At 37.3% G+C, this 26,791-nt stretch overlaps 1 protein-coding gene across 12 annotated transcripts in view; it reads right to left on the reverse strand.

The window, feature by feature from the left end:
• Positions 1–812: 812 nt before the first annotated feature.
• UBE2D3 (ubiquitin conjugating enzyme E2 D3) overlaps positions 813–26,791 on the reverse strand; it is a 65,348-nt gene continuing 39,369 nt past the window's right edge. For 5 of the 12 annotated variants that reach the window (XM_053559350.1, XM_053559151.1, XM_053559122.1 and 2 more), the window contains exons 3-9: positions 14,971–15,036; positions 14,846–14,893; positions 9,726–9,803; positions 8,682–8,787; positions 6,023–6,116; positions 5,563–5,612; positions 3,733–3,837 (exon numbers count right to left, since the gene is read on the reverse strand). In XM_053559350.1, the coding sequence (XP_053415325.1) occupies positions 5,564–5,612; positions 6,023–6,116; positions 8,682–8,787; positions 9,726–9,803; positions 14,846–14,893; positions 14,971–15,036 (441 nt within the window). In that variant the 3' untranslated portion in view covers positions 3,733–3,837; position 5,563. Of the gene's footprint in view, positions 3,838–5,562; positions 5,613–6,022; positions 6,117–8,681; positions 8,788–9,725; positions 9,804–14,845; positions 14,894–14,970; positions 15,037–26,791 lie in introns of all 12 variants that reach the window. The other 7 variants (XM_053559613.1, XM_053559494.1, XM_053559573.1 and 4 more) reach the window with 3 other exon arrangements.

The raw sequence follows: 26,791 nt of genomic DNA on the forward strand, positions 1-26,791 counted from the left end.
TTCCCCACAGCGTATGGGGAAATTGCCTAGCATAGGATCAGGGATCAACGGGGTTCAAATCTTTGTACCTGTGGACCACTGGTGGAATGACACATACCAGTAGATTATTATTGGAATTAGTTACCTGCACGATGTTAACTTTTTTTTGAGACAGTCTTACTAAGGTCATCCTTGGTAGAGTGCCATTGCGTCAAAGCTCACAGCAACCTCAAACTCGGCACCCACAACACCCAGCTATTTTTTTGTTGTAGTTGTCATCACTGTTTAGCTGGCTTGGGCTTGAACCCCCACAGCCTCAGTGTATGTGGATGGCACTGTAACCACTGTGCTAAAGGCACCAAGCCAACGTTAACGTCTTACATCAATCTATAGTTTCACAATTCATAGTACTATGCATGTCAGGTATTAGAAACTTAAATAGGCAGACCAAACACATTCTCCACAGACACAAATGCCAAGAGTGGTAAAACAACCATAGGGCCAGAGGATTTACTGGTTGTAGCCTGTCAAGAGAGCTCTAAAAATGCTTGAGAGATTTTTAAAAATGCTTCTCAATCTTTACCATGTAGATCACATGGAGGGCTTCTAATCAGACTACGGGACTCCACAGCATAGTTTGATTCAAGACTAGGCGGGGCCTGATAATTTGTATTTTAAAGAATTCTTCAAATGATGTCGAGATTGTTGCTCTCGAAGAATCACATTTTGAAAACCATCATCCTTTTTTTAAACTTTCAAGTTGAAAATCAAGCTCACAAACAGTATTAAGTTCGTGTGGATATGTTAGCTGGAATTACCGAGTAAGACCAAAGTGTCTTTAAACACAAGACTTTAATGGTAACAATTCCTTTAAGCTCAATTAACTGTAGCTATTACAAGTCTTATGCAGATGTCACTATTAGACAATATTTAGTGACTTGCACTGGATTCCTCATAAAATAGACAAGTTCACTTCAAAGTGTAATCAACAGTCATTTAACATCTTTGTTATGCCAACACACAACATGGCTAATTTTAGTTGCACCCCCCCATCACTAACACAGCATGATCAGTACCTTAAGTATACTTCAACTAAGCCATTAAAAAAAAAGTGAGTGTTTCACTACCCCTGAGACCACTAGTTAACTGTGGTTCATACTTTAAAATGTGAGTACACCCACACAAGAAAACAGTTATTAAAAAAAAAAATCTGATTATCACGTTGCAAACCTGCCCAGGAAAAAAATTAGTCAATTAAAATGCAAATTTATTAACAGCTATCAGTTGGACCCTCATTCTTATGGGTTAAGAGAAACTTAAAAATTTATGCATTAAAAAATACAGGAAATACATAGGAATAGAAGAAAATCAATCCTTAATCTGCACTTTACTCCTACACATGGCACTGGTAGTATCAAGTTACTGGGTGGTGTGGGGGAAAAGTTCTACTTTTGGAGAAAGTTTCATTATAGATGATCCCACCAAGTCCAGTGTCCATACATTCAAAAATGTTGATTTTCCAGGTACCTTAAATTATCGTTCTCTTAAACCTGGGTATGCCTCTATGGCTTATTCCCTTAGAAGTGACAAATGAGACGTTGTATAAAGCATCAAGTCAAATATAAAGAGAACTGGACACATCCACTAATTATGACAATCAATGTTTAGGAAGTCATATCTGTAAATACCTAATGGTTGTCTAAGGCTAAAAAAGTCCATTTGAAAGCCAGTGAGGGATCCATTGTTTTACAAAAGTGTTATACGTGTTTGGCTTTCAAGATATATGCCTAGTAAAGCTGTTATTTTGAGAGTATTGAGTCTCAGAAGTTAATTACTTTGAAAATAGAGCCAAGAACAGTATTTCTTACCTTGTGGAGCAGTATCTAACTAATTTCTCATTCACAATTTGAATTAAAACAAGTTTCGAATGAGGCTCCCTGAAGGAGCCATTACTCTTGAAGCAAAAGACAAAATGAAAAACTGTATAGCACAGTATCTTCAAATGAAATGATTACAGAATCAACAAAGCCAGAACGTCTTCAAAAGGCATGCATTTCACTTCCAGTTTAGGTAAGAACCTGAAGTCCAAACTACGTGTTAAAACATTTATAAAAATTATGCTTTATCATTTCTAGCTTTCCACATCTGTGTGCAGACAAGATTGCACACAAGTGCAGGCAGTGCAAAAAAATGTGGAAGTGGAGAAGTCACAGATGTGCTAGAAATTTAACACAGAACTTTGGGAAATAAAGCAATAAACAAAATAATTAGAAGAAAATTAAAAACTATCAAGTCAGAATTAGGAAGGGTAAAGAATGGTAATGCCCTCGTTACTACAGAAGTTATATTAGTAGCACAGATAGCACTTGTCAAACAAAAATAATCCAATAGCATTTACTTTTATTCATTCATGTTTAAGTCACCTGAAATGATATCTGTTGCATTTAAATGCTCATTAATGTAAATGGCTGAACAAATCCATTTCAATGGATACTCAATATCCCACATAGATAAGTCACTTCAACACAGCCTCATGACAACTCCCACACCAAAACAGTACTTTATTTTGAAAATTTTGACCCATTATTACTCCCGTGTTATTTTTTTCAGCTGTCGAGTGTACAAGGTGAAGAAAAATTTTAAGACGGGGGCTGCACCTGGAAAATAAATTTCTTAAAACTCCACACACACGTTTCAAAACTGCTGGGTCCCAAGTCCAACTATGAACTCCAGGGCTGCCAGTATCATGTGCAGCGCATTAAAGCTACACTATCCAAATAGCTTATTAATTCTGCATAAATCAGGTCAAGCAATGTGTCAACCTGTAACAGACTGTGCACTTTAACTGAACATGGCAAAATATTCACTCTTTTGAACTTTACATCATTTGATGTCAAACAATGAAGCAAATCCCAACAGTATATACAAAAAACAGCTTTGCATTTACAAAAGATTGTTTCCCATACTGATGAATCCAGGCAGCTAACTCATTGGTTTATGCAACTTTATTGAAGAAAAATAAATCAATTACTAGCAGAGCTATTAGTTGATCACTCATCCATTGACAACTTGCATCATTTATTCAGTGCTATATTAAACAGTGTATTGGAAGATAGATTAACTAATAGCTCCAAGCCTCCTAACAATTTAAATGAAAATTACAAAATGTTTGAGACCCTATTTTGGAATACAAAGGGTGTTTGACTTCCAATTTCCATTCTCTGTAGAACAAGAACAGGTCATTCCTTTATTGACATGCATAAAATACATCACATTTTCTGTTCTGCTGATGCTATAAATTCAATACCAATTCTCCAGCCACATCAGTTATGAGCATAAAGTATATCATGTAACCTCAAATCTCTAACAATGGAAGGCTTAAACAAGAATGGATGCTGACTGAATAATGCTGCTTCCTTTGATGTGACAACTGAGCATCCATCTCCCTCCCCCTCAGGTGATTTCTTCAGCATGTTAGAGCAGTGAGGAAAGGTTTTAGTCTCATAACCAAATTAGAGTGAAGACATTGGCCACATAATACACATGCTCCATTTTTAAAAAAATTCTGAGTCTTGGGCAACTGTTCTCTTGTAACTACTTTACAGTTTCTAAAAGCAGTTATTGTCCAAAGCTGGAAGAACTTAAGTCTTCTCTGATGAGCATGTGAATGAATGGAGGGAGGTAAACAAAAAATAAAATTAAAAAAGATGAGGTCTGATAGGGGAGCAGCCGGATAAGAAAAATCAAAAAAGGAACAGTAATTTAAAGTTTATTCCAGCTATAATGCAGGTTATTCTGACTTTAAGGTAGCATCACATGGCATACTTCTGAGTCCATTCCCGAGATATTCTGTTGTACCTGTAAATAAAAAAGATGTTATTTAAAAAAGTTAAAGTAGAAGAATTACTAAATACTTTAAAGAGAAGGAAAGATTTCTATTTTACCTCCGGGATATCATCATGATGTCATCTCTCATGGCTATGATTAGAAAAAAAGCCAACAAGGGAGAAATAGCACTGGTACTCAAAAAGAATGTGGGAAACATGAGCCTTGGGTTTTGAAAGCAGTATTACACTTTAGTAAATTAAAATGGCACTGATATTGAGAGGCTAACAAAAAGACCCTTTTTTCTCCACTGAAATAAGTTTTCTGTTACAACTCTAAAATTATAATCTTATTCTGACAAATTTTAACATTATAAAAATTTTATAGTTCATCATGAACATCTCAGAAGAGCACCTATAGCAATTTCTATCAAAGCAAGAACCAAATATTTACTAAAAATTTTATCTGAATCTCAAAGACTTTGATAAGTTACTTCAGAAGATAACAGATGGAAGCAGAAGAGGAAGACACTGAGAAGGGTGATAAGCAATACTAATTTTCAAGAGGGGGTGGGTGTGACTGGTTGTGTTAATCAGAATAACAAGCGTTCTTCAATAAATTGTGGTAATGGGAGCTAACGAGTTCCACTGAGACCCACTGAATGGGAATCCTTTGGAGTACAATAACTAGGACATCTTTTTTTTTTTTTTTTTTTGAGACAGAGCCTCAAGCTATCACCCTGGGTAGAGTGCCATAGCATCACAGCTCACAGCAACCTCCAACTCCTGGGCTTAAGTGATTCTCTTGCCTCAGCCTCCCAAGTAGCTGGGACCACAGGCGTCGGCCACGATGCCTGGCTATTTTTTGGTCGCAGCTGCCATTGTTGTTTGGCGGCCCCGAGCTAGATTTGAATCTGCCAGCTCAGGTGTATATGGCTAGCGCCTTAGCCACTGGAGCCACAGGCGTCAAGCCAACTAGGACATCTTTGTTTAAAATAATCAACAAGTAATTCACACACAGGCAGGGTTATTACTGGAGATTACTAATATTGATAAATACTATCAATTTCTTCCTGGATTACAGTCATGCTATAGGCTGCTTACCCCAACAAAATAGTGATAACCTTAAGAAATGATTTAATAAATAGACTTCAAAGAACACAGAACATTCATAAATATTTATGAAAGTTTTAACTTTAAAAATTATTAACTAGCTTCATCTCAAATAAGAACTAAGTATGGTTAGAAAACTTTTCTAAACTTTTTTTTTAACCAATTCATGGCTATCTTATCTAAGGATATTCTCTCAAAAAAGCCAGCGCTTTAAAAAACAAAGGCTTTATTCAGCATGTAGGGAGCCACAAATATAGCTGACACACTAATGCATGCTTGTCAGTAATGAACATTTAGTTTAGATGCTTAGGTTTAAGTGTTTTTTTTCCATACTCTACAACCTCCTGGCAAAACCTGAACTAAATTCCTCATTCCATAGAGTACTAGTATAAAGTCTCAAGCTAAAACTTAAAAATTTCCATTTCTTACTAGTGTAACTGCTTTGCCATGCAATAATACTCTTAAGCAGTAATGATTACTGGGTAAATACTTTTCACGCTGAACAGAGCAAGCAGTTAAATGTACAGTTCTCAGAAAACTGCCACATCTGTTACCTTTGTTAGTTAATATAGTACCTTACAGCATGCAGCACTCAAGGGCTGGCAGTACCATGAATAAGCGCACCGTAGAGTGCAGATCCTCTTACCCTACAACATAGCGTATTTCTCTGTCCACTCTCTTGCTAACCTATTGTACCTAATTGAACAAGTACACTTAGCATTAATCAAAACATATGAAAAGTTATATGTTAAATTGAAAATAACAATAATTCAAATATTTGAGAAATTTAAACCAAATTTTTATAACAGGAATAATTTTTGGAAAATATAATTGGGGTAAAGAAAAATTTGCTTCCTCCCCCCGACTTGAGAATGAAGTTATACAAAATATCTAACAGGTTAGGAAAAAACAAGAACATTTAAGAGTGTTATTTACTGTCACATAAGCTAAAACCTAGTCAATTTTTAAGAAACAACTGCATTTCAATTAATAGTCTTTCTATACTTTTAACTATCTTACTAAGTATCCAATCTTCTTGGCAGGGTTTAAGCCTAATTCATTGAGTGAAACGGCCTTTTATAACATTTCCTTAAACTATTACTTACTTATCTCTGTCTGTTTTATAGATCCGTGCAATCTCTGGCACTAGGGGGTCATCTGGGTTTGGATCACATAACAGTGAACAAATGGATAAAAGAACTGCAAGAAAACAAATGTCTGTTATTCAGCATTGAGAGTTTGAATAAATGACAAGATTATTTAAAGACATATTATAACCCTCTGGTCTGCAAAAGATTTTTGTTAGTGTATATCTTAAGCCCAATGAAAACAGTCTTACAGAGACTCTGCTTCACAGAAAATAGGATCCTGGTAAATAAGGACTGCTAAAAATAGAGCTTTGTGGCATCAAATTCAGGGCTGACTAGCTATAGAAGTACTTAAAAACTCAAACTCAATACTGTTTCTAATATATAGTTGAAATGTATGGCATTATTTAGCTTAAGTACCTGGAAGTGGCATTAGAATTTAAGGAGTTTATTGGTTATGCGAAGGGGCGGGAAACTTTATTAAGAATATGCAGGTTATTCTTAGCTATAAGGTATGATGATTAAAAAACCAATTAGGGGAGTTTCAGAGAAAATCTGCAAACCTAATCTACTAAAGGTTATGTCTTCTTGAATTTGCAAGTTAGACACCAAGAATTCTGGTTAAATAAAACAATTCCGAAATCTCTTCAGTAGTAAGTGAGCCTTCAGCTCTCTAGCTCCTAACCTGACCTGTTCAACACACCAACTTAGAAGATGCCAAGCATCATATAGACCTCATTCATTCTGAATGCCTGCTGTGTGCCAGTCATCATTCAAGATGTAGTTGTAAGAATTTTATAAATGCTTGAAGTGGTTGTGGAAATCATTGGAAGGAAAAACAGGACATAAAAAGCAACATCAATTAGTTTCACACTATGGTTTACAACAGCAAAATACATGTTATCTCAAACCTAAAAGTGTGGGAATTACACAATAAAGACTTGGTTACACAGTAGCTCACAGAAAAAAAGGTAAGAACTTCTGTGACTACCAATAAGTCAGGAAAATGCGGCTCCAAAAGAGCAAGTTACTTTAAAAACAAAACACCATCAACTCAACACCTGCATTTAGACAAACACAGTTGTCAGTATTATAGTTCATTCCTAGCAATAATAAAATAAAAAAATAACTGAAATCTGGTGTTTAGGCATGAGGGCATGATTTGAAAAGAAATTAGAACACATCCAAGATGGTGAAAAGCAGGTTTAAAATTTTAAGAGGCTTGGCTCCGGAAGCTCAGTGGTTATGGCACTGGCCACATACACCAGGGCTGGTGGGTTCAAACCCGGCCTGGGTCTGCTTAACAACAACAAATAGCTGGGTGTTGTGGTGGGTGCCTGTAGTCCCAGCTACTTGGGAGAATGAGGCAAGAGAATTGCTTAAACCAAACAGTTGAGGTTGCTGTGAGCTGTGAAGCCACGACACTTTACCGAGGGTGACAAAGTGAGAGTGTCTCAAAAAAAAAAAAAAATAACTAAATAAAAATAAAAACATTAAAAAAAATTAAAAGACTTGTAAGAATTCTGGCAGCACTTGCCCAGATTGTTTTTATTTATCCCCCAAAATGATTCTAGCTTAAAGTTTGGAAAATGCTACACAGCCCCTCTAGGAGATGCAAGTGGACAAGCACATTGTGTAAGTACATGAAAGCCTTTATACAGAGTGGACATAAAGTTCCTATGCAATTTATCATGTTAAACTATTTTAAGTTGCACATGAACTTCAATGTCCTGCCCTAAGCCTCCACCCCAAAACACACAAAAATCCGTAAACTATTTCACTTTCCATTCACCACGCATAAAAATCACTTGACCAAAACACCTTGGTAAAATACTATTATCTCAACAAACACTTTGGGAAATGCTGCACTTAAGTATTGAATTAGAAAATGAGAATGCTTAAGAGTTACAGATGTACTGTCTTCAGTATCTGAAACACTGTTATAATCAACATTAAAAGACTAATTTTGTATACCTAAGAATGTTAAGCAAATACCCAAAACTGATTACTACTAGAAAGCAGACTTTCTTCCCAATAGGCAGTTTTGTGTGTGATTTGTGGGATGAAAGTGACACAAAAGTTACCAGATTCACTCAGAAAATTTGAGAAAGTGATAGAAATTTCATCTCCATCTGGAATATTTACCCAAAGACTAGAAAATCTGTTTAACACATGCCTATTAAAAAGCAGGAGACCAGAATTGACCTAGAGAACTTTCAAGATTTTATAATTTTAGACTGTCAATAGGTAGGAACAACCTACAATGGTTATGTAACACCTGACTATAAAAAATAAACAGGAAAAGAATCTTAAAATCTTCCTAGAGTAGAAATCAAAATTTAAAAGAGCAACAAGGTTTAGGTTTATTTTAGCATCCACGATAAAAAGGAAACAAGCATAAGATATGCAAGTGATTTGGGATTGAAAAATAGAACTCTATAAAAATAAATTTTGCTATTCTGTGATGAAAAGTTAACTTATTAGCCAAATGCCCCCAATCATTAATTTTAATTTTTTTTTAACAAAATCTTTTATCAATACTGTTAAAAGAACAAAAATGATGAACTTTATTCCTTCCTACTTCTTACCAAAGTTAGCATAAGATCTATAAGAACAAAACACCTTTAACTATTAGGAAATCAGAGGAGCACGAGACTTTTCACTATAAGTGTTTTACCTTTAGAAATAGTTAAAGCAGGAGACCATTGTGATCTTAGAATATCGAGACAAATGCTGCCATTACTGTTAATATTTGGATGATAAATTCTTGTTGTAAATGCAACCTAAAACAAACAAGAAACCTTTAGGTCATTTACTCAAATAAAAATAAGCATCTAAAACTAAAGTAGAAAATTTTTATGCCTTGTTTTAAAAGTCAAGGCACAATTACAAAGAAATTCGAGGGCTATCTATTTTAAATTAAAATGGCCTTGGGACAAAAATTTCATTATTGCTGATATGACAGAAAGTTAGGTTGCTTTGGCCCTATCCACATCACAAATACCAAAGGGTAATTTGAAGGGTATTTGTACACCAGCTCATTTAAAGTTTAAACCACAGTTATGTATTGAAGTCTGCATTTCTACTGTATGTAAAATATAAACTTGAATCACAACAGTTTTATGTAAGAACTGTCACACTGCACCCAGTTATGGTGATGTGTCTCTGTCCTACACATCTATAATTATCCAGAAAGTCTGAATTTATGTTAATGGCTCTGAAAAGTCAAGGACCTTAGGCTTTTAATAACCCATAAACCAAGTCACCCCAGTGCACTAAGCAACTGTTTGATGCCTACTATTAAAACACAATAGGGTTCAATGATCGAGCTGTGTAAGAATAATAAAGAAAAAAAGCTTCTATATGGTATTGTCTGAGCAACATTAGGAAAAGGCATATCTTATTCACATTTAATTCAAGGTCAGGCGGCGCCTGTGGCTCAAAGGAGTAGGGCACCGGCCCCATATACCGGAGGTGGTGGTTTCAAACAGGGCCTTGGCCAAAAAAAACGGCAAAAAAACAAAACAAAACAAACAAACAAACCCCCCCAAAACCTCCAAGGTCTAATTCTTTGAAATACAAGTAGTCAGCATCTATCTCAGTGACTCAATTGAATATGTATCCAGTCTCAATTACACAATACCCCAATTTTAAACAATGTTCTATTCCTTTGAAGTAAAGCACAAAACTCTACTAACAGATTTTAGGGGAAAATACTTGCCTTAGGTGGTTTGAAGGGGTAGTCTGTAGGAAAATGAATTGTCAAAAAGAATACACCACCTTGATATGGGCTGTCATTCTGCAAAAAGAAAAGTATGCTTAACCTTGATATTTAAAATGTTATTTTAAATTTATTATTATTAAATAATCTATGTAACACTTCTATTTTCTAAGCACGTCTCTAATAAGAACCAAAATTACCTATTCACACAACAATAAAGAATCTGAACTAATGCTAATAGAGAAAAATCAAAATCTACTACGGTAATGAAACCTAATTTATAAAGATCCAATTTTATGTAAGTCAAAGTTTTACAAAAAATTACCCAGAAACACAGGTGTTGGAGATACCAATTCTCATAAATGCAAAACAACACTTAGCAATGAAGTCTATACATAATTATCATGTTATCAGATTACAATGTAAAATTTTAGATGTGTAAATTATTCCTAACAGCCAGGTATTTACAAATTACTTTGCATCTCAACAGACATTCTGCCCAAGGCAAATCAAAGTTAGCTACTCCAGGGAATATACAACTACCTTCAAGAGAAGAAGTACAACAGAAATGACAGGTCTATTAGTCTATTAAAGTTTTTCGTTTTAATTTAACCAAAAACAGATGTACAGAACTCCATCGCAGGCCACCTAAAGTTGACCTACTTTTCATAGATAGGACACGTAGCACATGTATCAGTACAATAGGCCTAGTCCCTTTTGTTGACCACCTCTGTATGTTGACCAGTTTGTTACAGTCTCTTGAGTAGTCAACTGGCAGGTTCTACCGTAATTGTTCGTATTTATAAATGACTAAAATGAATATTCCTACTCATGAATGGGCCTTTAAGAAGTAATTTTGGTGTACAAATGATAAATGACAGAATCAAGATTCAAACACAAGTCTTCTGGCATGTGATGCATGCCACCACGTACTTAAATTCCTTGAATTAGTCTCTCCTTTACACTCACTGCCAATACTTAGTTCATGATGTTATCATGTTTCACCTAAGATTATGGCTATATAGCGTACTCATATTCTGGCTTTCCCTTTTAATACATCCTACCATCTCAATGATAACGTAGTCTTTTTAAGGTATTCTTCTGCCTATAATCTACCACAGCCTTTTTTGGGACACAGTCCCGTTCTGCTCCCCCAGTTAGATCATAGTAGCGTGTTCATAGTTCATTGCAACCTGGAACTCTGGGCTTAGGCAATCAATCCTCCTGCCTCAGTCCCCCAAGAAGGCTGGGACTACTGGTGCACGCCATCATACATACTTAATTTTTTCTATTTTCAGTTGAGACTGGATCTGGGTCTTGCTTAGCCCGGTCTGAACTCTTGGCTTCAAACGATCCTTCACCTCATCGTCCTAGAATGCCGAAGTGTGAGCCACCACAGCTAACCTATTGTAGCTTTTTTTTTTTGAGACAGTCTCACTATGTCACCCTCAGTAGAGTGCTGTAGCGTCACAGCTCACAGCAACCTCAAACTCTTGGCCTTAAGTGATCCTCTTGCCTCAGCCTCCCAAGTTGCTGGGACTACAGGAGCCCACAACAATGCCTGGCTTTTGCTTTTTATTTTTTGTTGCAGTTGTCACTGCTGTTTAGCTGGCCAGGGCTAGGTTTGAACCCGCCAGCCTGGTGTATGTGGCTGGCACCGTAACCACTCTGTGATGGGAACAAAGCCCCTACTGTAGCTTTTAAAATAAAATTCAAAATCCTAAGTATGAATGTGCTTTATGATTTTGGTCCCACCAATCCAGTTAGTTTCATCATCCACCTCTTCTCCAGCACATACTGTCTACTGCATGTAAAATTATAGAGACAAGTTTCACACACCTTTTTCCTCTTTCCCAGTTGGAATGTTCTTCCTTTTAATAAAGCCCGCCCTTCACGCCAATCTGCTGGCTGACCTATTCACATTACTTTATGTACATGGTTACCAATCACCCACTATATTTGTAACCCTTATTTTTTTTTAATTTTCTCCTCTACTACAAAGCTCCTTTAAGATTAACTGGGCCAGGCATAGCAGCTCATGCCTGCAATGATAACACTCTGGGAGACTGAGGTCAGGAGGACAGATCAGCCCAAGTAAGAGCTTACTAAAATAGAAAAATTAGTGAGAGGCTGAGGCAGGAGGATTATTTGGACCCGGGAAGTAATTTGAGGGTGCTGTGAGCTAAGGCCATGGCCCTCTAGCCTGAGCCACAGAGTAAGAATCTATCTAGCTAAAAAAAATAGGCATTTCCTGACGACTCCTTACCTTAAAAATCAGCTATTCTTTATTGAAATTAAAATTAGATGTTACATTCCTTACAAAGTCAGGGGTCTTTAGTTCTGTGGCATTAGTATCATTTTGACCTAGGAAGTACCCCAAAGCAAAAGTAATTTTGTTACCTGCCAGTACATCTACAGATGTACTTGCGCCAGACATCTATAGTTTATGAGTTTTTATACAACCTCTGGCCTTATTGTTTTGGGTCACAGTTGCATGCCACGGGGGTAAAACCACATTCACAAAGTAATATTTATCTTACACTGTTGAGAAATGTTTTATGACAGATGTGTTCAGAAGTCAGAAGAACATGTTTCACGGATGTACCTCATGGTAAACATACAGTAACTATTTAAAGCTGGAGTAAAAATTACACACTTAATTCTGTATAAGATAATAAAATCTGTACTTTGGGTACATTTCCTATATTCTTTGATTCCTTCCTAAAATTATCCAACCAAGCGTTAACCTTTACAGTGGAAAACACACATTTCAGTGACTACTGTTACCAAGGCAAAACTTTGTAGTTATGGCATTATTTTTTGTTTTTGTTAGTCAGGAAATATGTAAATAGTTCTGAAAATCAAATGTTTTCAAAAACAGAAAACTGATAGGCCTTATATAGTAAAAGGCTGCTACAAACATTTTTAGCAAGGAATAACGATGATGTGAAATTTTGCAAAAACTTTCTGGCCTGTATTCCTTATTCATTTGATTTACTGTCTCTACCTTTTGGGGGAAAAATTAATTATTCAAAATAGTGGCCTCAAACGTCAAGTAGAAAAACACTGGCTTCCAGGAGTTGGGTTTACCCATCATCCAGTAAGAAAGGACAGAAGTTGCCAATACTTTTGTGCTCAGTGTGGACAAATTTTTATAATGAGACCATCCTCAAGTACCCTCTGAATCAAAGAGGAGCTTTATTTGTACAGACATGCTAGGGCATTTTACTGAATTTCTTGTTTTGAAAATTGCTAATCCATAAAGGGAAAATTCTTGCAGCTATAAAAACGACTCCTTATAAAATCTAGGTAGGTTGGCTCAGCGCCTGTAGCTCAAGCGACTAAGGCGCCAGCCACATACACCAGAGCTAGTGGGTTCGAATCCAGCCTGGGCCTGCCAAACAATGACAACTACAACCAAAAAATAGCCGGGTGTTGTGGCGGGTGCCTGTGGTCCCAGCTACCTGGGAGGCTGAGGCAAGCGAATCGCTTAAGCCCAGGAGTTACAGGTTGCTGTGAGCTATGATGCCACAGCACTCTACCAGGGCGACAGCTTAAGGCTCTGTTTCCAAAAAAAAAAAAAAAAAAATTGAGGTAGGGAGGTAGGTAATATGAAGTAGACCTGGTAGAGGCTGGTCCTATTTTTAAAAAGGGGAGGTAGCTATTACTCCACCCTAAGCTATTACTGCTTGTAGAATCAGGTTCTAGTCCCAGGGTTTTTATCCAAAGACTGTTTTAACTTTTACAACATCATGTGGGCTAAACTGGGGTAAGGCAACATTTAACTATGTGTGTTAAAAATACAGCTTTGCTACTAAGTGACATAAAAGGAAATACTTTTAAACCAAAACATTTGAAACAGTTAAAAAAAAAAAAAAATAGTCCTTGCCCTCCCCTGCCAGTTGTCTTATTTGGATTCACAGTCTACCTTTAAAAGTTCTAACACTTCACAATCCATCATCCCTGTTATAATACCCTATAAATATCTCCCACTCAGCACTTCATTCCCAAATCATCTAACTCCCATCTTATCAAAGCTTATCCCAGTAGACCAAGTTTTCCAAAGACCAACAGGGATGTCTATTCTGTGTATTTGTACCCTTATTGTCTGGCACACAGCAGGTACTCACATTTGAGATGGAAAACTAATTTAAGATTATTAAAATCAGAATTGTTGAATACGTATTGATCAAACCTATCCACTAGCTAACTCTTCCACTTTATTATCCATTAGAATTCCATTTATGTTGAAACAGCCACAAAAAAGTGAAGAAAGCAGAAAAGTTTCAGTAAAATACATATGTAACTTAGAATAAAAATCCTAAAGTGTCTTCCAAGTTAAAAAAACAAAAAACAAAAAAAAAAAAAAAACAGTATTTGTGCAAGATAACAGTCTTACCCCAGGATGTTTTTAGTGCGTTCTAATTCTCTGAAATTCTTAGATGATATCCATAATTCTGAACATTCAATTATCCAGCATATAGTTTCTTATCTACCCAGGATAGAAAGGAATTTTGCTATATTCAAAATATCACTTTCTGCCTAAAAATACGCAAATTTTGCATAAAACTAAAGTTCTGTAAAGAATCGAATATTAAAATAATACAATTAAGAGCTACATTCTTGGCAGCTACAGGAATAGAGTAAGATATTTAAGTAAACACAACTCATGGTAGGATCAGAGTCAGTACATTTAACTGTCTCTAAGTTAACAGGAAGCTCTTAACAACACTTTAAATTCTTTTTTTTTTTTTTTTTTTGCAGTTTGGCCGGGGCTGGGTTTGAACCCGCCACCCTTGGCATATGGGGCCGGCGCCCTACTCACTGAGCCACAGGCGCCGCCCAACACTTTAAATTCTTATAAGGAAAAATTGGATTGAGGTAAAGCATTATTTGGTAGGGCACGGAGATGCCATACTCTAGAAACCTGAACACAGGGGTAGACAAAAAGTACATGTAACAAATGACTAATTAATTATACTGTTTCCTTCAAAAGCAATATAGCCATGACATATTCAAAATAGAATATGTTATATTATAATCCCACAAAGTTAAAAATTGCAACCAAATCTATGCTGGATCTTCAACTGTAACTAAATTAAAAAATTCTTAATACTTACAGGTCCCATAATTGTGGCTTGCCAATGAAACACTGGAAGAAAAAAAAAAAAAACAAAAAACAGGTTATCTAAAAATGCACAACTTAAAAAAAAATTAGGCATAAAAATCAATTTCAGAGTTACTTACTATCATCCCCAACTGGACCTGCAGAACATTGTGCTGGAGGGTCACGGGCCAAATCACTAAGTTCCTACACCAAGACAGAAAATGATGGATCATGTAACTTTAGTTTAAGAAAACAAGCAAATGAAGAGTCAACTGCTTCCAATTACTTTTATCTAATTCTTTGAGACATGCAATCACAATTTATTAAAATAATACATTATACTTAGAGAAAAGTTAAGTAACCCCAGTCCAGTTCCTGGAACATGCAGGCTCAGTTGTCCAACAGACACATGCAGAATATCATTTTGGCTAGGATTCATAAAACATATTCATCAATATGAATTTTTATCACAAGAACAAAACATGATCTCTCATAAACCCAAACAGCTGTAATCAGGTGCTCTTGTATCGTAAGAACTTAGACAAAGTGTAGCTTACAAATTCATGTCATGTGTTCCAACTTCCAGACCATTTCAGAGGCCCTCATTATCTTAAATTCTTTTTTCTTGAACCATACCTCCTCTTAAAATCCACTGACCGCATTTTACACTTGTAAAAATCTCATGGAGCTAAGTACCTTACATGTTTTTGATCTTACTCTTACCTCAACCATTCATCTTTTATTCAACATCCATTTTAAACTATTTGGAAATTCCAACTCTGGAAGAACCTACTTCTCCAAGTAGAAAGTAGTTTACTCTTACAAAAACACAGCATCTGCACAATACTATACGCACTAATTATTCTCAACAAATAAACACTCAACCCTTCCATAACTTATGTATAACAAATATGGATCACTTAATATGACCAAATTGTTTTCTTACTAGTTTTATTTAAAAAAAATTTAAGATGGTAGGCTTGGTGCCCATCGCCCAGTGGTAAGGGCACTGGCCGCATACACTGAGGCTGGTGGGTTTGAACCTGCTAAAACAATGACAATGGCAACAAAAAAATAGCCAGGCGTTGTGGTTGGTGTCTGTAGTCCCAGCTACTTGGGAGGCTGAGGCAAAAGCATCTCTCTCTCTTTTTTTTTGTAGGGACAGAGTCTTACTTTACCGCCCTCAGTAGAGTCTCACTTTACCGCCATGATGTCACAGGACTCACAGCAACCTCCAGCTCTTGGGCTTCCGCGATTCTCCTGCCTCAGCCTCCCGAGCAGCTGGGACTACAGGCACCTGCCACAACACCCGGCTATTTTCTGGTTACAGTTTAGCCGGGGCTGGGTTTGAACCCGCCACCCTCAGTATATGGGGCCGGCGCCCTACTCACTGAGCCACAGGCACCACCCGCAAAAGCTTCTCTTAAGCCCAAGAATTTGATGTTGCTGTGAGCTGTGACACCCCGGCACTGAGGGTGACATAGTGAGACTGTCTCAAAAAAAAAAAAAAAAAAAAAAAAAAAAAAAGATGGTATCCGACCGTACCAAATATGTAACCATTTGTTATCAAAAAACTAAAATAAGATAAACAGAACCAACATTAACACACTATTGTCTTCAACACTTCCAAATTAACTTTGTCTTAAATTCTGCTGATAGCATACATAAGAGCCACCCATTAAAAAACAAAGAACAGGCCAGGCACAGTGGCCCATGCCTGTAATCCCAGCACTCTAGAAGAGCAAGGTGAGTGGATTAACTGAGCTCAGGAGTTCAAGACCACAGCGAGAGTGACAGCCCATCTCCATCATAGTGGTGTATATCTGTAATTCTAGCTACTCTGGAAGCTGAGGCAAGAGGATTGCTCACGAGCCTTAGAGTATGATGTTGCTGTGAGGTATGACACCACAGCAATCTATCCAGGGCAACAGAGTGAGACTTCTGTCTTAACAAAGTAAAAAAAGAATACCCTGGAGTCTGGGGATTGTTGTAACTTTTAAATTCCTTTTCTTGTCTAAACATGGAAACAATGATCAAAAGGTAATGCTCGGGATTCAGTTTGAACTAAACAGCTGACCACATTCATATACCAAAGACCAAGTATAGAAAGAATAATCTGAGCCAAATGTGATGGCTCACGCCTATAACCCTAGCACTTTGGGAGGCTGAGGAAGATCTTTGGAAGGCAGGAATTTGAGACCAAATACAGTTGAGACTATCTCTACAAAAAATAGAAAAGTTAACTGGGCATGGTTGAATAGTCTGTAGTCTCAGCTATGTGAGAGGCTGAGGCAGGAGGATTGCTTGAGCTATGATGCCATCACATTCTAGCCCAGGCAACAGAATTGAGACAATGTCTCTCCAAAAGAGTACAAAAACAAAACAAAACAAAAGAATCTGGGGCCGCGCCTGTGGCTCAAAGGAGTAGGGTGCTGGGCCCATATGCTAGAGGCAGTGGGTTCAAACCCAGCCCCAGCCAAAAACTGCAAAGAGGGAGAATCTGTCAATAGCACCAATCTACCACAATATTAATGCACCTATAACATTTAACTCCAAGACACATTCTTCTTTCATTTAGTCTACCAGAAGATTGATTTCCTACAACTAAGGGAATTCAAGGGTGAAAACAGACTTCCAAATTGTGCACATTTTCTTCCCTCAACTGACTTTTGGATTTCAGTGCAAAGTCAAGGACATAATGCAGAACAGTATGAATAGCCCTCCTTCTCCCAAAGATACAGGGATGAGAAGAGGAGTTAATTTCGATTAAACTCGGTATAGTGGCATGAGCCTATAATCACAGTTACTTGTGAGGCTAAGGCAGGATTGCTTGAACCCAGGAGTTTGAGGATGTAGCATACTATGATTGTGCCTATGAATACATACTACATGCTAGTCAGGGCAACACAGCTAAGACTTTCTCTCAAAAAACAGGGTGGCGCCTGTGGCTCAGTGAGTGGGGCGCCGGCCCCACATACCGAGGGTGGCGGGTTCAAACCTGGCCCCGGCTGAACTGCAACCAAAAAATAGCCAGGTGTTGTGGCAGGCGCCTGTAGTCCCAGCTGCTTGGGAGGCTGAGGCAGGAGAATCGCGGAAGCCCAAGAGCTGGAGGTTGCTGTGAGTCCTGTGACATCATGGCACTCCACCGAGGGTGGTAAAGTGAGACTGTCTCTACAAAAAAAAAAAAAAAGCCACAACGGGCTAAGGAGACCTTCATTTTGTATACTTACAGATTTTGCTTTGGTCTCATTTACTAAAATGCATATGCAGTGAAGAGAATTCTCTTTAAAGCATAATCAAATCTGAAAAACTAGCAAACCTTTTCGTCCTTTTTAGATAGAAGGTAATCACCTTTTTTAAAGACACATACAGGACTACTTATGCTCAGATCTGAAGGTCTTATCAGCCAACTCCTCCAATCTTGGGTGAATGAAAAGTATGACACTGTTTTCTGCTGGCATATACCAACCAGGCATGCTATAATAGTGGTCTCTGGCTTGAGAGTTGGCAGGGTTATGGATAAACATGGGAAATTTGTACGCACAAGAGGATGAGCAGCTCTGCCTTAAAGGTCAATGCTTTTAACATGATTATAATTTCATTATTTGGTAACACCATAGTTGAGTGCAGTTTTTTTTTTTTTTGTGGCTCACACCTATAATCCTAGCACTCTGGGAGGCCAACACGGGTAGACTGCCTGAGTACACAGGTTTGAGCTAGCCTGAGCAAGAGTGAGACTCAGTTAAAAACAAACAAACAAAAAACCTCCCCCAAAACAGCTTGGTGCCCATAGCTTGGTGGTTAGGAACGCCAGCCACATACACCAGTGGGTTCGAACCTGGCTCAAGCCAACTAAACAATGACAACTACAGCAAAAAAATAGCTGGGCGTTATGGCGGGCGCTGTGGTCCCAGCTACATGGGAGGATGACGCAAGAGGATCACTTAAGGCCAAGAGTTTGAGGTTGCTGTGAGCTGTGACACATAGTACGCTCTAAGGGCAACCAACAAGTGAGACTCTGTCTTCCAAGTTCTTTTGTGGTAACATGAAAAAATTAAGTAATGGCTGTCATTCTGTGGACTCCATCAGTAAAATAAGAACTTAAGTAGAACCTCTGTAAGTTGACCACTGACGGGACTGTAACAAACTGGTCAATATGTAAGAGTTGGTCAACATAGGGAACTAGGCCTACTGTACTGATACAAAAATTAGGTCACCTTAGGGAGGTTGTAAATGTAGGGAGGCGGTCCACTAGGGAGAGTCTAGCTTAATATTAGTTTTACACCAGTTTTAGATGCCTCAAATATATAATTTTATTCTTTTCACTTACTACACGGAATCAAAACTTTTCCAAGACCATTCCGTTGAAGATAAAACACCTGACTATTGTAAATCTATTATAAAACATGAAGATGAAACCATTATAAATCTGGACAAAACATTTGTGGGCTGGGTATAGTATAACCCAATCAAAAGAAATTCAACAGTTGCCTAAACTCAACTTAAAAAACAGATACTGAGTGTATTATGAAACGTGTGAAAACCTCACGTTGAATAATTAAAAAAATCCAGCCAATTGTCTCTTCGCTGTCTTCAAGATTTCAGTGTTTGAAGAACTACCATATAGATTAAAATTTGAGTCCCACCCTGCTGGAGGGCTAAGTCTTCTACGAGTTTTTAATGAGACACCTCACACTCCAAGGCGCAAAAGTAATCCTCCTACCTTAGCCTCCCTGAATAGCTGAGACCACAGGTGTTCACTAGCACATCCCAGATCTAATTCCACGCCCACCCCACCCCCCAACTTTTTATTGAAGAGGGTCTTACTCTTGCTCAGGCTGGTCTCAAGCTACTGGCTTCCAGCAATACTCTTGCCTTGGCTAGGATACAGGCATGAGCAACCACATCCAACCAGAAATCTTTAAAAGAACTGGCCAACTAGCAAAAAAAATTTCAGCTTTTGAAGCTGTTAGCATATTGGAATCACCGAAGGCAAGCACACATCAAAAACTAGATGTTAAGATTTTCCCCTACAAAACTGAGACTAAACAAATTAAATGATGTGAACTCCAACAGAAGTCTGTAACAGTGCTCTAAACATTTCAACTTGTGAGCAAGTTCTTCATGAAGCTCTTGTTTTTATTTGGGTAAGTTTGTATTCTATACCAATGGAATAAAACAGATAGTTTTATAATCAGAAACACCGAAATTTGATACAACACTAAAAAGAATATGAAGACTAATCACATGAAGGATTTTTGCTCTGTAAAAAATTATTTGCTAAAGAAAAACAATCTGAATGCAATCATAAAAATACCTGAGCTGAGATACTTTATACATTTCAACAAAAAATAATTGAGGGGCAGTGCCTGTAGCTCAGTAGGTAGGGTGCCAGTGCTGGTGGGTTTTGGGCCCGGGCCAGCTAAACAACAATGAAAACTGCAACAAAAAATAGCCAGGCATTGTGGCAGCTACTTGGTAGGTTGAGGCAAAAGAATCACTTAAGCCCAAGTGTTTGAAGTTGCTGTGAGCTGTGATGCCATAGCACTCTACGAAGGGTGACACAGTGAGACTCTGTCTCAAAAAAAAAAAAAAAAAATTGAGACTATACTCCATTTAACAGGATTTGTTCTAACTTTAATTCCTTAGCTCATACAGAGTATTTCTCATTAAAAACAATCAGTACTACAGACCAAAGTCAATGGAAGTAATTAGTTTAAATAATACTAACCTGGTCCCAGGTGTGAATCACTAGAGTTGAGGAGTTTAAAACCAGTGTGAACAAGACCCTGTCTCTACTAAAAATAACAAAATTGGCCAAGTGTTGTGGCTAATGCCTGTACTTCTAGAGGCTGAGGTAAGAGGACTGTGTCTGAGGTTGCTATATGCCAGTGGTTCTCAAAGGGTTGCGGCATTAGGAAGGCTGAGAACCACTGCTATGATGAAGCCACAGCACTCTAGCCTGGGTGACAGTGAGTCTGTTTCCCCACAAAAAACAAACAAAATTAACCTTAAAATAAAATGCTATTTTCAGTAAGATTGAAATAAGGCTATTGGAAGAATCAGCAAGAAGTATTAAGAGCGACCTAAAAAACAATCTAGTATAGAAATAAGCACTACAAATTATATGTTCTTTAAAATGCTTCAATGACCTATATAAAATGTTAACTGTTCCAATAGTGAAAAAAAAAAGGTGTTTTGAATGGAACTATTTAATAGGTCCACAAATAAAACCCCCAAATAAACAAAAACAAAACAAAAAAAACCCCAACAACCTGCACACACTCCAGTGTGTGCGCGTTTTAAAAGAAGGGCTCTTACCATGTTGCCCCAGCTGGATTTTAGTGACCATTCAGAGTCTCGAATTCCCAGGCTCAAGTGTTTCTTCCTGCCTTAGCCTCCAGAGGCAGTGGGACTAGGCATGTGCCTTCAAGCCTGGCAATTTGATCAATAAATGCATTCTAAGAACTTACAAATTCAACAACTTTTTGTTCACTGATTGCATGTAGAAAGAATGAAAGACAAGTTGTTTTTTTTTTTTTTGTAGAGACAGAGTCTCACTTTATGGCCCTCAGAGTGCCATGGCATCACACCACTCACAGCAACCTCCAACTCCTGGGCTTAAGCGATTCTCTTGTCTCAGCCTCCGGAGTAGCTGGGACTACAGGCGCCCGCCACAACGCCAAGCTATTTTTTTGGTTGCAGTTCAGCCAGGGCCGGGTTTGAACCCGCCACCCTAGGTATATGGGGCCGGTGCCTTACCGACTGAGCCACAGTTTTAAGCCGAGCAAAGAATGAAGCAAGTAAAATGGTCAACTTGCAGGTGAAACTTTTGGGTAGATGTACAAGTACTATTTAGACCCCCAAGTAGAGACTCAATTAGAAAAGTACATACACAAATTCTGACTAGGAAAGATAAAGTAGAAAAAATATTGAGTATTATTGGCACATAGATGATTATTTACAGTCTTGGTGAAAGCACTCTGATAACAAAGGAGAGGACTTCAGACTAATTAATTCAACACTAAAAAAAGAGAAGCAATACCCTCAAAGTTGGGTGAAGAAAAAAAGAAAGTAGCAATCAACTATATCTAATGCTAATACAGCAAGACAGACTTGGCCACAATAAATATAGGAAGAACAATTTCAGCAAGTATGCCTCTCATGTTCAAAATGTACTTCAGAAGACAGTTGTAGTTCAGGAATATTAATTCCACTTAAAAAAAAAAGTTGCATACAACTAAGAATTGTCCTGGTAACATCCTGCCAATTTACTTTTGAAACACATCACAACAGCTTACAAAGTTACCAGGCAGCTGGAGATCACAATTTTATGATAGATGAGATCAGATCTTTATATGCTTGTCTACATAAATATACCTTACATTCAATATATTCAAGAATGGGAGAAAATTCATTCCAAATACTTTTGCTTATGGTCAGTAGGAATTTCAGAAATTCTTATCTCAGAGTTAAACAATTAAGTCTTCCTAAACAAAAACAAAACATTAAATAACTGAGTCATGTAAGTGTTTGGAAGACATATTTTTTGCAACTTGAGATAACTATCCACTATTAAGCAAGTGACTTTTTTATAGATCAAGTCTCATATAGCAATTATGCCAAATCCATGGTCATTCTGACCTATTATTTATTATAACGGCAATCTATCACCATTTAAAAATATACTTTATAGGTACAAAAGCATATAATTAAATATAATGGGCATTATTTCATAGCACAAAGTGACTAATCAACAAGTTAGGGTATGCTTTAAAATAAGAATAATTCAGTTTCACTCTTATAGTTAACACGAACGATTAATGTTCCAGGTGATAAATACCCCAATTACCCAGAATTAATTCACATTGTATGCCTATACAAAAACATCATGTGCTTCAACTGTTATGTATTCATACCCCGTTTCCCCAAAAATAAGACAGTGTCTTATTTTAAGGTGTGCTCCCAAAGATGTGCTAAGTCTTATTTTCGGGGAAACAGGGTAGTAATTAAAAATTTTAGAAAGCTGTATACTTAAGAATCAGTCTGATATGAACAGAGAATTTCCCCATGTTCTAAAACTTCTATAATAACCAGTTCTACTGTTTAAGTGGTCACCAAAAACATAAAATCAGAAGCTAAAGAACTTGTACAACTCCCTCTTTCTTCAAGGAGCATTTAGAAAGTAGCAATGGGCTACTTTTAAACTTGGCATGGTGGCTTATATCGTAGTTTTAGCTACTTGGGGAGGCTTGGACCCAGGATTTTGAGTTTGCAAAATTGATGACTGTACTGCATCCTAACCGAGGCAATAGAGCAAGACCCTGCCTCAAAAAAAGGTCTACTTTAACTTATTTTCAAACTGTCCTCTCTCCCCTTTTAACCCAAATGCAATTTAACACATGCAATGCAAAAATACTCATTCCTTATGTGTCTCCTACAATAACACCATGTATGGAGTCTCATTTTTACTTTAACTCAGACCCACTATTAAGTTTATTTCTCCACCTCTAAAATGATAATGTTTATTTTTACAGAAGCTTTGAGAAGCTGAAATGAGATTTAAAGAATTCTGCCACACCATGTACTAGGAGACTGCCTATCTTGAAGGCAAGACTTCCTAATTCGTTTATTAAACAAAAGCAAAACTGCCACATAATATAGCTTGTTTAAATCTTTGGCCTACGTTGACAAATCATGCTTAGCTGTCTAAAAATGTCTGGCAAGCATCTGAATTCAAGTATTACCGAAATCAGAGTTAAAAGTTCATGGTACAATTCAATTTCTTTATTGCCTCCATAAAATACATGTTTTGAATCTAGTAAGACTTATTAAAGTGTCTGAAAAAAGTTTTTTAGTAGTTATTTTTAAATAAAAATTTAATGGCTGGGTGCAGTGGCTCATGCCTGTACTCCTAGCACTGAGAGGCTGAGGCAGGTGAATTGCCTGAGCAAGAGCAAGACCCTGTGTCTAAAAATAGTTTGGCGTTATGGCAGGTTCCTGTCTCAGGTATTGGGAGGCTGAGGCAAGAGGATTGCTTCAGCCCATGAGTTTGAGGTTGTGGTGAGCTATGACACCAGGGCACTCTACCCTGGACTACAAAGTGAGACTGTCTAAAGTAAATAAATAGATAAAATAAAAATTAATTACATGATGATTGGTCTAAACGAAATATCCAATGATGTTGAAATGATTATAAAAAAATAAAGCTAAAGGGCTGGGTACAGTGGCTCAAGCTTATAATCACAGCATTCCGGGAGGCTGAGGTGGATAGATTGCCTGAGCTCACAGGTTCCAGACCAGCCTGAACCAGAGCAAAACCTCATCTCTAAAAATAGCTGGGCATTGTGGTAGGCGCCTGTAGTCCCAGCCACTTGGGAGGCTGAGGCAAGAGGATTGCTTCAGCCCAAGTATTTGAGGTTGCTGTGAGCTGTATGACCCCACTGCACTCTATCAAGAGTGACAAAGTGAGAATCTGTTTCAAAAACAAACATTAAAAAAACCCCTAAAGGCTAAAAAAGTTGACCTAGATTACTTTCAAGTGAAACATAAACAAACATATCACTTGAAAGTAACACATCAGAATTAAGAATGTAAGAAACTATTTCTTAAAAAAAGTTTTTCTTCACATTGGTATTTATGAATCACTAAGCCTCTAAATGCTAGCATAATTATTCCTTTACTTAAGCTACTTAATGCTGAATTTCAGCTCTTCACTCCCATTAATTCCAAACTCTTGGAACTCTTAACTCATTTCTAAACATCTCTTCAGTAATAATCAAAGATTTAAAATCAGGCAAATAAGCTTATATACTAAAATCTATTTTAAAATCAATATAGAAAAATAATCTAGGTACGGTATTTTAAGAATCAAAAAGTCTTTTTATAAAGATAAAAATTCTAATTTTACTTTTCTTTCTTGTCCTTTAACTGGTGGTCAAACCATGTTTTTAGTACTTACCTTCTGAGATACCAAATAATCCCCATGACATTATGTCCACAGAATGAGAAAATAAGACATATCTTTAAAAAAATGAAAGGAAGAGAATAAATCATTGCAGACACTCTCATTTGTAGCATTTTGTCTACTTAATAAACTATCTTACCCATGGAACTGTTTTTCCCTTACTCCAAACACGTGACTGTAGTCCTACATGACTGTCAGCTACCACTGACCAATTATTTGGACATGACTAACCATAGAATTTTGTTCCCTCAGCATCAGTGATCAGCTCAAAGGAGTGGAATCTATGCCCGGGCTTGACTTTAGTCCATAATCTATCCCTAACTTTTGAGTTCTTCCAAATTCAAGCTGGAATGGACAAACCTTCTATAATCAGGAACTATAAGGATGTGACCCAGAACTATTGGCAGGCATGTGTCCTAGAATCACGGTGAAGCCAGAAGGGAAAGAAAAAATGACTACATCAGGCAGCAAAGATAACTAAGAGCTGACCTGGCATATGGATGTACAATATCAGTCCCTAAGGTTGTAGCTTGCTTTGGATCCTATGGCTATTCCTTTGATTTTTTAACTATTTTCTTCTAATAAACCCCTAATTTGATGTGGGGGTTATACTAAGGAAGAAAAATAAGTGGGAAAGACTCATTCTAAGGGAAGTGCTACCCAGCACCCTTTACCCAAATGAGACACAGTTAATGCTTTAGTTCTGTGAAAACATACTTAAGAAATCTAAATGAAGCTAAGTCAAAATTAAATGTGGGGCAAAACAAGGTCAACGTTGAATCTATAATAGACACTAGAGGTTAATTCAAAATCCATTTCTAAGATGAAAATGTAATGTGGAGCTATTAGCTAAGATTTCCCCATCAAAACATTTATTCAATCATATGAACACTGCCTTTTGGTGCCAATCATGTTAGGTTTGAAAATACCAAGATACTGAACTTACAGAAAGTAGGCAGACCAAAAAAAGAAAAAACAAACAAACAAACAAAAAAACCCCCATATACATTTCAGCAACCTACTTGCTTAAAGGAATTCAAATGCCCCTAACTTTACTTGGGTTTAATAAGTGTCATTTGAGCTGAGTCTTGATAGAAATTAGACAAGAAGGCATTCATTCACCAAAGGAAAAGAGTAAGAAGCTTTCTAAGTAGAGAAAAATCATTCAAAGTCAGAATTGTGAAAAAGCATAGATTATAAAAATTTTCTTGAATAAGTGCTGTAGTTTGAGCAACCACAGAGAGTACAGGAAGAATAGATGTATCTAAAAAGGTAGAGTAGGGCTTCATCTTTTTAGAATTTTGAATGTTAGCTTAGACCAGGCGTCCTCAAACTTTTTAAACAGGGGGCCAATTCACCGTCCCTCAGACCGTTGGAGGGCTGGACTATAGTTAAAAAACAAAAAACAACTATGAACAAATTCCTATGCACACTGCACATATCTTATTTTGAAGTAAAAAATAAAACGGGAACAAATACAATTCATACTGCTTCACGTGGCCCGCGGGCCGCAGTTTGAGGATGCCTGGCTTAGACTATCCAAAGGCATTGGGAAGACATAACAGATTTTAAGCAGAAATAGAAAGAGATTTGGAATTTTGAATGTACTGGCAGTAGTTTAAATGATTCTCTAACTTTTGTATTTCTAAGACCCAAAGTTCACATAGGTATTGACTAAGAATACACAGCATTGTTTTACAGGTTTTCAAATTTTAAATGAAGCAAAACCATTTAAGTACCATTCAGGAACACTGACAACACTATCTTTTTTTTTGGAGACAGTCTCACTCTATTGCCCTGGGTAGAGGGCTGTGGTGTCACAGCTACAAGAGATCTTCTTACCTCAGCCTCTGAGCCATAACTCCAGGCTACTTTTTCTATTTTTTTTTTTAAGCAGAGATGGGGATTACACTCTTGTTCAGGCTGATCTTTAACTCCTGAGCTCAAGCAATCCACCCATCTTGGCTCCTCAGAGCGTTAGGATCACAGGCC

Source organism: Nycticebus coucang, chromosome 1 (assembly GCF_027406575.1).
Source record: "Nycticebus coucang isolate mNycCou1 chromosome 1, mNycCou1.pri, whole genome shotgun sequence".
Lineage (NCBI taxonomy): Eukaryota > Metazoa > Chordata > Mammalia > Primates > Lorisidae > Nycticebus > Nycticebus coucang.